The 17,279-nt window shown below is 33.7% G+C and overlaps 1 protein-coding gene across 1 annotated transcript; it reads left to right on the top strand.

Annotated features, from left to right (window-relative positions):
* Positions 1-16,080: 16,080 nt before the first annotated feature.
* Positions 16,081-16,455, top strand: LOC132547992 (uncharacterized). Its single transcript, XM_060211842.1, has one exon. It carries the CDS (start codon positions 16,081-16,083, stop codon positions 16,453-16,455), a length of 375 nt encoding a protein of 124 aa, XP_060067825.1.
* Positions 16,456-17,279: the final 824 nt, after the last annotated feature.

Here is a 17,279-nt window from a genome sequence, read left to right as displayed (position 1 = left end):
GGATAGTGCACTGTGGGTTACTTTTGTACGATTGATGTACAACATGTAAGCAGGGATAGTGCACTGTGGGTTACTTTTGTACGATTTATGTACAACATGTAAGCAGGGATAGTGCACTGTGGGTTACTTTTGTACGATTGATGTACAACATGTAAGCAGGGATAGTGCACTGTGGGTTACTTTTGTACGATTGATGTACAACATGTAAGCAGGGATAGTGCACTGTGGGTTACTTTTGTACGATTGATGTACAACATGTAAGCAGGGATAGTGCACTGTGGGTTACTTTTGTACGATTGATGTACAACATGTAAGCAGGGATAGTGCACTGTGGGTTACTTTTGTACGATTGATGTACAACATGTAAGCAGGGATAGTGCACTGTGGGTTACTTTTGTACGATTGATGTACAACATGTAAGCAGGGATAGTGCACTGTGGGTTACTTTTGTATGATTGATGTACAACATGTAAGCAGGGATAGTGCACTGTGGGTTACTTTAGTGAAGAGTTTAGTAATTGTTACAATAGAATGGATGACCATATCATGCTGTTATGTTCCAGATGTATGTGTGACTTTCACATATGTACACATTGTATGTGTGTGTGTGATTGATGAACAAATGGTTTATTTTTTTGTTTGCATTACTTAAATCATTTCATATATTTATATTTAATTTTGTAAATTTTCATGTCACATTACAAAGATATATTGATAAAAAGTTTATTACTTGAAAACATTAGCTTTTATGATTATTATCTGTTAAGATAAAATTGTTTGAAGAGTCTTAAATAATTTCATTTTTTACAAAAGTAAATATGAATCTATAAACACAAGTTTATCGCTTTTATAGAAAATAAGAACTTTTTTATGATTTGAAATTATTTTAGTTTCAGCAAGATGATAGATTCTCCTGAAATCTGTACACGATATTCGTGTATTTACGTGATTTTATTATTTATTTAATTTGTACTTCATTTCTTTGATAGGTTTATGTACCCTTTCTTTTCAGAATTTGTTGCACGAAAATGTTTGAAGAAATTCTTCAAAACTCTAGCATAAAATGATGTTCAAATACAAAGAGTTCCCTCCCATGTGCAAGACTCTTTAATTGAGGAGGTAGGATAACTAGTATGTGATCTTCCGGCCCAGAGATGTATGCTTTTGATATGGTACTATATTACTTAAATGGTTGTGGTTTTTGACAATGAGATTTTTCATTTGAACTTTTATTTAAGAAACCAAGATGAGAATATATTACCAATGTAACAATTTGAATGATGATGAATTCTTCGATGTCAATCTGTTACTGCTATTGATGTCTGGAAAATGAAAGATATTTCTGTGTGATATGCAAAAGATGATTGGTATACGTGTGAGATACCTCTCAATCATATAATGAAATGATTTATCACAAAGTGTCTGTGTTACAGGTAAGATATTATAGATCAATTTAGAAATTAAAAGGATGATTTATCATTAATCACCTTTAAGCTTGTGACATATCAAACACATGAACTTGTCACATAAGTTCTGTATCACATAAACACTTCTGTATACCTGTTTTGCAATAAAGTGAACAAATAAAATCAGTAATTCGTACAGGTGCTTGTCAGTGTTATACAGAAATATCTGTCACTTTTCATTGACTTGAACATTCTTTAATGGCATCAATAAGTGATTAAAATCTATACTAGTATATTATATGCATCAATAAATTCATCACTATATAGAATACCTATTAGGCAAGATTAAATACAAACCATACTCAAGAATCATGTCTATATGTACAGAACATTCAGACAACATTTGCTGAGATATTCATCATGATTGGTAAGATTATGGAATCGATGTACGAGACATTGAAAGGTGACATTTTGTACGCATGATTAATAAGATGTACGAGACATTGAAAGGTGACATTTTGTACACATGATTAATAAGATGTACTAGACATTCAGTGGTCGTATTATGTACCAATGTTTTTTTATATTTGTTGAACAGATGTACTAGACATTAAGTGGTGATATTATGTACCGGTGTTTAGGGTAACAGGTCACCAATCTCTAGCCCTCTAATATTTGATCATGGCCCCTGGGTGAAATGGTGTTTAAATTTAAAGTGTCATCAAGGAACAGGTCCTTATTATCAATTCTACTGTAATCATATCTGAATGAAGATGATATTTATGTTATAGTTTAACATTATTTTGACTAGATTAAATAAAAAAAAAATGATTTTGGGATTTTTAAATGCAGTCATACTGATTTCAAATAATGAAATATGAGGTGATTTCAGTATTTTTTTCCCAATTTGAACAGGTTCTATTATAGCCAGTATCAGGTTGACCTGACGAGATCAGAGGAGTTGGTGACACTGCTTGGCATTGTTTGACCTTTCTCCAGTTAAGTCGGATACAGTGTTCTGTTGACAGTACAATACTTATATCATGAGAAGTGCAAAAGTGTATTATATATGTGTATAAGTGCAATCCCCTGATCATTGTTGATATGTGTGCTGTGATATATTTGTTGTTGTTGTTGTACAGGCTGATATTGTTTAATTTCTACCTATTATTGCATACCATAATTTGTATGTCAGTACATTTGTGTTATTGTAAACACTCGGTACAGAAGATTGTATGTAAAGTAAAATGTCGCCAGCCTGAACACTTAGGTTTACACGGTTTGACCTTTTTCAAATCTCCTCTGTCTGAGTGGCCAAGATATTTCATTATGATTTTGTGTTGATATTGAATATTATTTAAGCTGTTTGTTTAAGAACATTTTCTTTATGTGTGTATCTTAATGTTTTATTTTGCCTGTCACTCCTGCATTATCTCATCATCACATATTATTTTGTCTGTTGAAGTTAATATATATATATGTATATATATATATGGGTTTTTTTTAACACTCATCTGTGTCAAATACCAGCGATAACTTGTTTCCTGGTTTACAATATGTAAATCTGACATATCCTGGTTTACTTGTTATACAAGACATGTTATGTGTAGAATTGTCTCAAAATACCTGCTGTTTTCCGAAAAATTTAATGGATTATATTAAACCATGCATCAGGTGTCAGATTTCATTTTTAATGAGAAAAAACTATCAATATAACAGCTGAGGGACATATCAAATATTGATAAAAAAATTGACAAGTACTAACACACTCCATTCAGTCATTGATTTGTGATTTTACCCTGTTTGTGTTATCTGTTAAACATGTGTAACCTGTATATATTGCTCATTGAAAGGTATCATTGATGCAACATCTACAAATAGTTGACTGCTTCAGTTGTAACTATCATCCATGACATATATAGCTGTGTACATTATCCAGGCTGAATCAAGGAAACATTCCAGATTCTAACTCAATGGCAGATTTGTGATATGACCACCATTCTTTACATATATTCATCAGTAAATAATTTTGGTTACAGAAATATTTATGCATGAACATGGTATATATCTATCATTATAACCTGACCAGCTATCAAATGATACAATGGTTTACAGTATATAACCCTCATATATAGCATTCACACTAATAACCACAGCATTGGTATATTTAGTAACACTGCTTTTTGAGCTTTTATGGTAAAATTGTAATACGATTTTACAGGGTGACAAGGATATCGTTAACACAGGATATTAATATCTATATATGATAGATATAACTTTTCAATAAGCTGTAATATTTAAGTGCCTAGCACTAAAGAAAAGATTTTGTCTAGTAAAAGTCAATAAAGCAGATGAAAACAGCAGAATTTTCAATTTTTATTTTATTTTTGCTTTTATCTTAATTTTTCAATCAAGAATAATTTTAGGAAACACTTGATAATGAGTCCAAATTATAGGTCATTTTAAGAGAGTGAATAAGGCTTTACATGTATCAATATGTTAAGATATGTACTACAAATAGTCTTCAATTTGTAGATTTAATATTTGAAGGTGTGCACCATATCAATTCCTCACAAAGACCAAAGCCAACACAAATTCCGACTAGAAGGGCTAGAAAGACTTCAATGAAGAATGTTTGTCCAGTTTTGTAAACAAACATACCCGGGTATTTTAGATGTGATCCTATTTCAGCTTTTTTCATTCTGAAAATATAGCACTAAAATATGATTGTGTTAATTTCAGTTACTGTATGTTTTTATATAACAATTATTTAGAATAAATTGTTGATGTGGAAATTCATCTTTTCTTTCATTTTCAAAAAGTGCTGATACAATTAAATTTCATTGAGTCAAATGCAATCCCTTGACGACATCATTAAAACGCTGTCCTTAATAGGAAATCAATTTACACTACCTCTTCAACACTGTCCTGAATGTGTAATCTGTTTACACTATCTCTACAACACTGTCCTGAATGTGTAATCTGTTTACACTATCTCTACAACACTGTCCTGAATGTGTAATCTGTTTACACTATCTCTACAACACTGTCCTGAATGTGTAATCTGTTTACACTATCTCTACAACACTGTCCTGAATGTGTAATCTGTTTACACTATCACTACAACACTGTCCTGAATGTGTAATCTGTTTACACTATCTCTACAACACTGAATGGATGTGTAATCTGTTTACACTATCTCTACAACACTGTCCTGAATGTGTAATCTGTTTACACTATCTCTACAACACTGTCCTGAATGTGTAATCTGTTTACATTATCTTTACAACACTGTCCTGAATGTGTAATCTGTTTACATTATCTTTACAACACTGTCCTGAATGTGTAATCTGTTTACATTATCTTTACAACACTGAATGGATGTGTAATCTGTTTACATTATCTTTACAACACTGAATGGATGTGTAATCTGTTTACACTATCTCTACAACACTGTCCTGAATGTGTAATCTGTTTACATTATCTTTACAACACTGAATGGATGTGTAATCTGTTTACACTATCTCTAGAACACTGTCCTGAATGTGTAATCTGTTTACATTATCTTTACAACACTGTCCTGAATGTGTAATCTATTTACACTATCTCTAGAACACTGTCCTGAATGTGTAATCTGTTTACATTATCTTTACAACACTGTCCTGAATGTGTAATCTGTTTACATTATCTTTACAACACTGAATGGATGTGTAATCTGTTTACATTATCTTTACAACACTGAATGGATGTGTAATCTGTTTACACTATCTCTACAACACTGTCCTGAATGTGTAATCTGTTTACATTATCTTTACAACACTGAATGGATGTGTAATCTGTTTACACTATCTCTAGAACACTGTCCTGAATGTGTAATCTGTTTACATTATCTTTACAACACTGTCCTGAATGTGTAATCTATTTACACTATCTCTAGAACACTGTCCTGAATGTGTAATCTGTTTACATTATCTTTACAACACTGAATGGATGTGCTTATTAGGAGGCAGTTACCTTATTACCAAAGATACTGTTGATATCATAAAGGCTAAAACTTGTGAGAAAAATGAAAAAATAGGTCAACAATAGCAGTGCCAATTTACATCATGTACATAGTATACATTACATCATATGTAATATTACCATAATATTACTTGAGATATAGTATCATGCCTATTATACAGAATCTGTTATCTTTATTTGTGGGAGACCAATTGATCTCCATCCAGGGCAGATAATCTGTAACCAATGTAACAACTTAGAATATCAAATTCATGGCAAACAGTACACAACTATTTTTGTTCCCAAATTCTTGTCTGAATCATACACCTAATGAGTTTTATGCCATGTGTGGAAAGGTACAAGACAGACTGGATCAGACAGACAAAAATTTAGCCCTCGCTCTGATATTTCCTTATCAGGTATCCAGAGATTTCCTTATCAGGTTGCCACAGATTCTTTATCAGGTATCCAGAGATTTCCTTATCCAGAAGCCAGAGATTTCCTAATCAGTTATTTAGAGATTTCCTTATTAGGAATCCAGAGATTTCTTTATCAGGTATTTAGATATTTGCTTATCAGGTATCCAGAGATTTCCTTATCGGGTATCCAGAGATTTCCTTATTAGGTATCCAGAGATTTCCTTATCAGTTATTTAGAGATTTCCTTATTAGGAATCCAATGTCATTAAAAGTAATTTATCCGAGTTAACCAATGTTAATTGTCAACTCTCAATTTCTTTATGAATCTGCTCGGTACATATCATAAAAACATATAAATCTTGTTTGATAATTTATAGCATGTAAGTTTGATTGGTGAAAAAAATTAATGATGAGAGTTCCCCCCCCCCCCCCCCCCCCCCCCCCCAGTCCTAGTCCTTCACCTTATACACAGTCATGTGACACAAACAATGAATTTTTCCATACAAATTATTGGTTAGTAGTAAGTTAAGTAATAAGTTTATTTCATTGATCTTAAACAGACAAGTAGAGCTGATTTCTTTATAGTGATTTTTCAGTTGTTTTATTCACACAATGTTTATAGAGTTTGATTGATGTTACTATAGTGATACCAAATTCTGTTCTCCGGCGATATGTTGTTTATAGTCGTTCTATCAATCATGGTATCAGGTGACCAGACACTAATATTAATTATAGCATTTAGTAAGATACGCATCTCTGGTTACAGAAACTCTACAAACACCTGTAAGATTTTTTTACTTTCTTCATTTGGCATCTTACATGGAAACCATTAAGTCTAACTAAAGTACATTTTTAAAGTTGTAACTGTTGATATAGGTAAGTAAAAGCTTAATACACAGTAGTTATAGTTAATTATAAGTAACCTCTAACGGTTATCATCTATGCATTTCTTGTGCACCATAAAGTATTGATGTGAGATTGTTCGTGAAGCGTGAACAGAGCTGAATGGGGTTTTTTATCATTTGCTTAATGGATGATTTTATAAGAAATGAAGTATCATTGTTATAGTATATAAATATATATATATATTCTGGTCAGTGTACAAAGTGGTATTACTTTATTTATATATATAAGTTTATTATTTAGTACATGTAAATGTATTTATTATCATTAGGGTAGAAATATACTTTGTGGGTCTGTGACCTAAATATTAACTTCAACTGAACATGCTTCTAATTTAAAAACATTGAAAATGTGAGAAAAATTTAGTAAGGACCAATGAAATTGTTCGGATATTGTTTCCAATGTTAATTCTGTCATGGATTTTGATTCTGTCCAAAGTGTAGTTCTCTAATTACTATAATATAATAACACTGTAGCTATAATAACAAACATTGTCTCATGCAGTTATTAAACTTGTTTCCAAAATCTTTACTCCCAATAATTCACTGGATGGTTGAAGGGTGGTTTGGATATATGAAAGTGGAGGGGATCTTAAATAGAAGCTTTTATATTCAACAGTTAGTGTATTTAAAATGCTTTTAGATTCATACATTTGTTTACTTCTTGAAAATACTGTAGAAAATAAAAATGTTACAAAAATAATGTGTAAAACTTCAATTTTTCATAATCACTAATTTTGTTTTGTTTGCTTTAAAACTTGATAGAAAGAGTAGTTTTTGGCAATAACTAAACATCTAAATACATGTATATTCAATATTAAAAAAATATTTTTGTTGGTGTTGGAAAGAATCTGTCTCTACAGTGAATTTGTCTCTGTTATAAGATTGACTATTTAGTAAATTTGATGTTATGCTAGATTGAAGTCGTGGTAGCATATCTATTTATAGAAAAGATCATCATTGAATGATAATTGAAGTGAGTTTTAGTGATCAGTTGATCAGATTGGTTTATCAGTTTATCTCATCAATTTAACATTCATAGTTTTGAAAATGCTTGCCATATTGCAATTAAAATTTGTTATAACTTCAAATGTTTAAACCAGTGGAAAGAGATTATTGTACATTAAACCATAAATCAAGAGTGTTTAAAGGGAAAAATTCTTACAAGGAACTTTTCAGGCAATAATATATTATAATGTACATGTTCACAGACAGACACATTTAGTGAGTAATTCTCATAACTGTGTAGTTGGTTATATAATACATCAGACAATAATATATTGTAATGTACATGTTCATAGACAGACACATTTAGTGAGTAATTCTCATAACTGTGTACTTGGTTATATAATACATCAGACAATAATATATTGTAATGTACATGTTCATAGACAGACACATTTAGTGAGTAATTCTCATAACTGTGTAGTTGGTTATACTAGCTTGTGATTAAATTCCATTATATCTGCTATCAATTAAGGTAGAGCAAAATTTATATCCAGCAAACATTTAATCTACAGTCAATGAAAATCTAGTAAATATTTGTTATGCCTGTGTACATCAACCAGTTCATAGACAAGCACAAAAATTTAATATCTGTGAACTATTTGAAACTGGAACACCAACAGAAATATCAACCTCACAAAATTTAACGGCTGTACACTAACATATAAACACATATCAATAAGATTAATGACTTTGTCTAATGATTGTTGCTCTATGGAAAAGTGATAATTCTTTGTTCATGTTGATTCTATAACCATTGATGGTTGAATTAGGCGAACCTGTCTTTAAGGCCACCTTTATACAAAGACCACCTGTCTATAAAGGCAGGGCTTTTGGTTCCTTGTGTAATACATACTAATTTAACTTCTATATAAAGACTACCTGTCTATAAAGGCCACTTTTCTCTGCTCCCTTGAGTGACCTTTATAGACAGGTTTGGCTGTACAAATACTTGTGCATTCTTTCCCCTGTTTTATATAGATTCACTGATAAATGTTTAGGATATTATCATGTTGATTGGAAATAGACAAATTCATCACTTGAAAAAAAGAGCAAGACAAGCTTGGTATAAAACATCTGATAATGTGAATTGTTTATCAAATGAAAGCTGCTATTTCACACTTCAACAAGAAATGTATATCTTTATTATAATTCCTTACACTGAAAACACAGATAACATAACCAATATTTCAACTAAAAACTGACCAATTAGAAAGCTTGAAATCTGTGTCTGTGCTAGTGATGCAGTACACTGATATCCTCTCTTGAAAGAGTTTTTGACATTTTGAAGAATTTCTGCTTTTAAGTAATAACTTATTTTAAATCTTTAAAATCATTTTAAATTTTAATTAAAAAAAAGTTATCAATGGAATTTTAACTGTTTCACCTGAATCGTTATTTTTTATTTAACTTGTGTGGAAGAATTCTGGACAAAATTTTGACTTAAAAATACTGCCATTCAAATGAAACTTAAAACAATGTTTAGAGGGAAACTGAAGCACTAAGGTAACTTGAGAATTTTATGATGATGGTTAATATATGAATGACATGTAATTTACCAGTAAGTGCTGTTCAAAACTTTCATACTTATGAGTTTTTATGGTATGCTCTAGCTTGTTATATATAAATAAAGTGTAACCTTTAACACAAATATTTTAGTTGTATTTTGTATAATTTATGTGAAAGATCCAAATGGGCTTTCTGAAAGATTTCAAGAACTTCAATACAAGAAACATTGTTATTTCCCAGGTCTGTTACCTTTTCATCACTTCATCTTCAGATGGTAGAAATGAAGATACGACAGATATGATCATAGAGGTAATTCGATAACTGATTGGATCCAAGTCAGATGATAATGAAAACACATACTGGTGTCTACATTTGACACTGTCTTAGTAACAGGACAGTATTAGTTATACAGATATCACTGTCCCAGTACAGTATCTGTATATACCGATATCACTGTCTCAATACAGTATCTGTGTATACAGATATCACTGTCCCAGTACAGTATCTGTATATACAGATATCACTGTCCCAATACAGTATCTGTATATACAGATATCACTGTATCTGTATATACAGATATCACTGTACCAGTACAGTATCTGTGTATACAGATATCACTGTCCCAATACAGTATCTGTGTGTACAGTTGTCACTGTCCAAATACAGTATCTGTGTGTACAGTTGTCACTGTCCCAGTACAGTATCTGTATATACAGATATCACTGTCCCAATACAGTATCTGTGTGTACAGTTGTCACTGTCCCAATACAGTATCTGTTTGTGTAGTTGTCACTGTCCCATTACAGTATCTGTGTGTACAGCTGTCACCAACCAAGTAGTATCTGTGTGTACAGTTGTCACTGTCCCAGTACAGTATCTGTGCGTACAGTTGTCACTGTCCCAGTCCAGTACAGTATCTGTGTGTGTAGTTGTCACTGTCCCAGTACAGTATCTGTGTGTGTAGTTGTCACTGTCCCAGTACAGTATCTGTGTGTACAGCTATCACCAACCAAGTAGTATCTGTGTGTACAGTTGTCACTGTCCCAGTACAGTATCTGTGTGTACAGTTGTCACTGTCCCAGTCCAGTACAGTATTTGTGTGTGTAGTTGTCACTGTCCCAGTACAGTATCTGTGTGTACAATTGTCACTGTCCCAGTACAGTATCTGTGTGTGTAGTTGTCACTGTCCCAGTACAGTATCTGTGTGTGCAGCTGTCACTGTCCCAGTACAGTATCTGTGTGTGTAGTTGTCACTGTCCCAGTACAGTATCTGTGTGTGTAGTTGTCACTGTCCCAGTACAGTATCTGTGTGTACAGCTGTCACTGTCCCAGTACAGTATCTGTGTGTGTAGTTGTCACTGTCCCATTACAGAATCTGTGTGTACAGTTGTCACTGTCCCAGTACAGTATCTGTGTATACAGATATCACTGTCCCAGTACAGTATCTGTGTATACAGATATCACTGTCCCAATACAGTATCTGTATATACAGATATCACTGTCCCAATACAGTATCTGTATATACAGATATCACTGTACCAGTACAGTATCTGTGTATACAGATATCACTGTCCCAATACAGTATCTGTGTGTACAGTTGTCACTGTCCAAATACAGTATCTGTGTATACAGATATCACTGTCCCAATACAGTATCTGTATATACAGATATCACTGTACCAGTACAGTATCTGTGTATACAGTTGTCACTGTCCCAATACAGTATCTGTGTATGTAGTTGTCACTGTCCCATTACAGTATCTGTGTGTACAGCTGTCACCAACCAAGTAGTATCTGTGTGTACAGTTGTCACTGTCCAAATACAGTATCTGTGTATACAGATATCACTGTCCAAGTACAGTATCTGTGTGTGCAGCTGTCACTGTCCCAGTACAGTATCTGTGTGTAGTTGTCACTGTCCCAGTACAGTATCTGTGTGTGTAGTTGTCACTGTCCCAGTACAGTATCTGTGTGTGTAGTTGTCACTGTCCCAGTACAGTATCTGTGTGTGTAGTTGTCACTGTCCCAGTACAGTATCTGTGTGTGTAGTTGTCACTGTCCCAGTACAGTATCTGTGTGTGTAGTTGTCACTGTCCCAGTACAGTATCTGTGTATACAGATATCACTGTCCCAGTACTGTATCTGTGTGTACAGTTGTCACTGTCCCAGTACAGTATCTGTGTGTACAGTTGTCACTGTCCCAGTACAGTATCTGTGTGTACAGTTGTCACTGTCCCAGTACAGTATCTGTGTGTGTAGTTGTCACTGTCTCAGTACAGTATCTGTGTGTGTAGTTGTCACTGTCCCAGTACAGTATCTGTGTGTGTAGTTGTCACTGTCCCAGTACAGTATCTGTGTGTAGTTGTCACTGTCCCAGTACAGTATCTGTGTGTGTAGTTGTCACTGTCCCAGTACAGTATCTGTGTATACAGATATCACTGTCCCAGTACAGTATCTGTGTGTACAGTTGTCACTGTCCCAGTAGTGTCTGTGTGTATAGTTGTCACTGTCCCAGTCCAGTGTCTCTGTGTATAGTTGTCACTGTCCCAGTACAGTATCTGTGTGTGTAGTTGTCATTGTCCCAGTACAGTATCTGTGTGTACAGTTGTCACTGTCCCAGTCCAGTACAGTATCTGTGTGTGTAGTTGTCACTGTCCCAGTACAGTGTCTCTGTGTATAGTTGTCACTGTCCCAGTATAGTATCTGTGTGTATAGTTGTCACTGTCCCAGTACAGTATCTGTGTATACAGATATCATTGTCCGGGTACAGTATCTGTGTGTACAGTTGTCACTGTCCCAGTAGTGTCTGTGTGTATAGTTGTCACTGTCCCAGTCCAGTGTCTCTGTGTATAGTTGTCACTGTCCCAGTACAGTATCTGTGTGTGTAGTTGTCACTGTCCCAGTACAGTATCTGTGTGTACAGTTGTCACTGTCCCAGTACAGTATCTGTGTGTGTAGTTGTCACTGTCCCAGTACAGTATCTGTGTGTGTAGTTGTCACTGTCCCAGTACAGTATCTGTGTGTACAGTTGTCACTGTCCCAGTCCAGTACAGTATCTGTGTGTGTAGTTGTCACTGTCTCAGTACAGTGTCTCTGTGTATAGTTGTCACTGTCCCAGTATAGTATCTGTGTGTAGTTGTCACTGTCCCAGTACAGTATCTGTGTGTAGTTGTCACTGTCCCAGTACAGTATCTGTGTGTAGTTGTCACTGTACCAGTACAGTATCTGTGTATACAGATATCATTGTCCGGGTACAGTATCTGTGTGTACAGTTGTCAGTCCCAGTACAGTATCTGTGTGTACAGTTGTCACTGTCCCAGTAGTGTCTGTGTGTATAGTTGTCACTGTCCCAGTCCAGTACAGTATCTGTGTGTACACTTGTCACTGTCCCAGTCCAGTACAGTATCTGTGTGTACAGTTGTCACTGTCCCAGTACAGTATCTGTGTATACAGATATCATTGTCCGGGTACAGTATCTGTGTATAGTTGTCACTGTCCCAGTACAGTGTCTCTGTGTATAGTTGTCACTGTTCCAATACAGTATCTGTGTGTTCAGTTGTCTATTTGTACAGTTTTCATGGACAGTTGTCATCGTCCCTTGTCCCAGTAGTGTCTGTGTGTACATTTGTCAATGCTCCGGTAGTGTCTGTGTGTACAATTGTCAATGCTCCAGTAGTGTCTGTGTGTACATTTGTCAATGCTCCAGTAGTGTGTGTGTACATTTGTCAATGCTCCAGTAGTGTCTGTGTGTACAGTTGGTCACTGCTCCAGTAGTGTCTGTGTGTACAGTTGCCACTGCTCCAGTAGTGTCTGTGTGTACAGTTGCCACTGTCCCAGTAGTGTCTGTGTGTACATTTGTCACTGTCCCAGTATCATCATACATTGAGTGGTCATTGCCTCAGTTCAATATTCATATCTACAGATGTCATTCTCCCAGTACAGTACCTGTAAACACACAGTACATGACTAGATCTGTCATCGTCTCTTCACAACATATCTCGACATGAGAAATAATTCAATCTAAAGTTGAATCCAAACACAGAAAAACGTTAGGAAATTCAATATTTTTATTTGAGTAACTTTCAAACAATTACATGTGACAATATCTATCTGATAACAGACAAGACACACCAGTCACATGACAACATTCAACCTATCACACTGACGTTCTGTCATTCATTAACACACGCACTGTTCAAGTCACATGACTACTGTTTCCTCCAATCACAAGCCTTCATCTGCTCAGCTATATTTATAACAGCCAATGAAAACAAACCACAATGAGATATAATGAATATCTCTGATAACCAAACATAACGACCATACATAACAAGCATTTGACTAGAGACAGAAACTGTTGGATGAGCCAACTAAACATCCTGATCCCTGTTATATAAATGTAGCTGAGAAACTGCAAAAATCAAGATCCTCTTGTGTGGATTTTTAAGTATATGTTGTGATTCCCATGTTTATTTCATCAATGAAATTAATATATATAACAATTATTCCTTTTAAAAATGAACCAGGTATAAACCCCTATTATCATGTTGATCATTTATGTATTGGTTATACCTAGACCATTGTGTTTAAAGGTACAATATAACAAAAATCTGTAAATCCACATTTTTAGACGTCAATTAAAACATGTATATATCAAGAATTCAATGTTAAATGTAGTGCATAAAAAATGATAAATATTGATCCCATTGTTGGTGTCATCTAAAACATGTATATTAATATCTTCTGGTTGATGTAGTTAACTGAAATAAGGAACTCCATCAACATATTCTTATGCATGGATCAAATCCAATTATTAAAAGCTGAGATGGTGTAAATATTCCAGTAAGATAAAACATTTTCAGTCAATTTTTTTTTCAATTTATTTCCCTCCTATAAGTCAGATAAATTACCAGGAACTTATTAAACAACATTCCAATCAATACGTCATAACAGTAATCTCTCAACATTCATGGACAAGAATTTAGAGAAAATTGAAATTTAATGTTGATCATATATATTTGGTGAGGATATTCCTAATGAAGCAAATAAAGATAACCTGTTACCACTATTTCATTAATATTTATACCTGGGGACACAAAAGTTGTACATACTTAACTACTTTTTTAGGGCCATGTAACATAAAAATTTGAGTATCTTACACTTTTGAACAGATTCAGACAGAACAATAGCACCTGAAAACTACCCTATACTTTTAGATTGAGCCCAAATATGCAAGTTTTGGTGTGAAGCAGTTTTTATTTTGTTGGCTCAACTTTGGTTGGTTTTCTCCAAAAATCAATTTTTAGGGTTATGTACAGTGTATTGTGCTTAACAGTTCCTTCTATATACATATTTTTTTTGCATCAATATATTAGAATTTTTCATCAAGTATATATCTTTAAGCCAGGAACATCAGCAAAATAACATCTTCACACTGGTCTTGAGAGAAAATGATGACATATCCAAACACAAGTTTTGTTACACAGACAACTGTTTATATTTTGCACACTTAATGATGAAATAACAAAAAAATATGTTAAATTGAAACTGAAATTCTAGGAAAATTTCATTGTATCAATTTTCACAGTCAATATTGTGAAAATTTAAAGGCTGACTAAACGAAATCTGCATGTATTAGGACATTTACAGTTAATATATTTGGCATGTCTAGTCATTGGATAATGAGATCTACATCTTGTAAATAACTTAATATAATACCTATATAAATGTACAAACATCTCCTAGTTTATGTCTCTGCTACTGGTAAGACATACATGTTACATATACACTGCACTAAATGGAAAAAAAAGTTTTTACTTCTCAAAGTGGTTTCAATATGCTTTCAAACAAAATTAATGAAATTTAAGACTTAAGCAATGAGTTACAAACAATCAAATGAAAAGTAGTTAAATTCAACATGTGGTTTTAAATGAAAACAATGATTTATTTTTTTTTTAATAAATACATTTTCACACTGCATTTATAAATAAATGACTGTGATCAGAATAGAGGACAATATCTCATTCATATCAATATAAATGTGTTAAACTTGTAAATATACACAACTCCCCTGCATGGTTGTACCATTGCACCCATATAGTACAATATTTGTTCAAAAACCAGTGTGTGGTGGTGATTTTTCTTTCAAGTGATTTTGAAAGCTATTAAATTGAAACCCAATGGAAACGACTGAATTTACAAGAATTAAAATAATATTTACATGTATTTGAATTTTAAAAAAGGAGTTTTCTTTTTCTTCCACATCCTTGAAAATTACTTCATTTGGCTCACTTTCAATTTAAAATAAGGTTGTTTCAAATAATTTCTTCTTTTAACATTTGGAGGATAGAAATTTACTGAAATAAACGAGTTAATAGAATGAGAGTTTCCAGAAACAGCAAAAAACATCCATCATCTATGAAAATTAATCTTCTCTCAATATTGAAAATTGATTTTATAGTTAATATTTCATTTTTGACAATTTTTCTGAAACATTCACACATTGAACAGTACTATTTAAGGGCCATAGCTGTAAAACGTCTCACAAGCTATTATCTGATCCCGATGAGGAGAGTTGGGGAAGGTGAAAACAAAATTGTCACAACTTACAACACTTACCTGCAAATATCACAAAATGTCCATTTCATGTAATCACTGTATTCAGAATGAAAATTAAAACAACACAATACCAATTTTACTGTAACCTATAGTTTGATATGCGTTCATCTGTTGACAATGTACGCAATTATGGTTTGGCATGAATATAAGTGTTCTTTTAAATAACTTATGTGGTGATGACAGTCAACACTGGGGCTATCAATAATGAGATGAAGTTATCATGAAAAGTGTTTGTTTAGTTACAGGAGTGATCAATATCTGTGTGGGTGTGTCCAGTATTGGTGTGGGCGTGTCCAGTATTGTTATGGGTGTGTCCAGTATTGGTGTGGGTGTGACCAGTATTGGTGTGGGTGTGACCAGTTTTTGTGTGGGTGTGATTAGTATTGGTGTGGGTGTGACCAGTATTGATATTGATATGGGTGTGACCAGTATTGATATTGTTATGGGTGTGTCCAGTATTGGTGTGGGTATGACCAGTATTGGTGTGGGTGTGACCAGTATTGGTGTGGGTGTGACCAGTTTTGATGTGGGTGTGACCACTTTCGTTGTGAGTGTGCGGAGGAAAAAGAAACATTGTCTGATGAGCTGTAGGTAAGAACTTCCACACAATCACAAAGGAATGACAGAAACAAAGTTAATTCAACAAGAATGGCAGGAAATCTTCATGGAACACAATGTTGAAAGACTTGGGGCATTGCTATGTTCTGTGCCACAACATATTGTACACCTGTGTTAAAGTAATCCAGCCTCGTTTTACAAAGAAGATTTCTTGAAGCTGTCTGATATATACAGTTAAGAAATCACAAGAAAACTGGTAGTTTAATACATGTCACATTAACACAATTTGCCTTTTTATCTACATCCAATCCTCATACATACTTGTGTACTAGCATACCAAAGCACCAATATAATCGACCATTTGACTACGGTATCAATGGCATGCATAGTTGTACTGGTTTACTGCTGGTACACAGGTAACTCACACCAAACCTCACATACCTATTTCACTTTATACTGAATCACATTGTGCAGTTTTTTAAGATCACATAATATGTGTACAGAATCATGGATCAATAATTTAACCTAACTAATTCAATATTTTATCAAGACTTATATGTACATCCATATTTTGACATAGTATGTCATGATTTCTTGTTAGTTCATATTGCTATGACCTATTATGTGATGAATTTGGCAAGGTCAAATATTCATCAACAAACAAATGATGCCACAATCTATCTGTGATTAAAATGTTAAGAAGTCTAAAATCTGTTTTTTATAATAGTTGTATAGTTGTCATGGCAGCCATATTAGATTTCACTAACCAAAGGATTATTTCAAGAAAAAGTTTGATGTGAAACTCAATGATGGAACTCGAGATGTTAATATTGGGTGTTGGTTCAGAAAAACCATAATTGC

The sequence above is a fragment of the Ylistrum balloti genome, unplaced genomic scaffold (genome assembly GCF_031769215.1).
Source record: "Ylistrum balloti isolate Yb309-2 unplaced genomic scaffold, AGI_CSIRO_Ybal_v1 Utg369562, whole genome shotgun sequence".
NCBI classification, from domain to species: Eukaryota; Metazoa; Mollusca; class Bivalvia; order Pectinida; family Pectinidae; genus Ylistrum; species Ylistrum balloti.
This window is presented reverse-complemented; position numbering and strand designations above follow the sequence as displayed.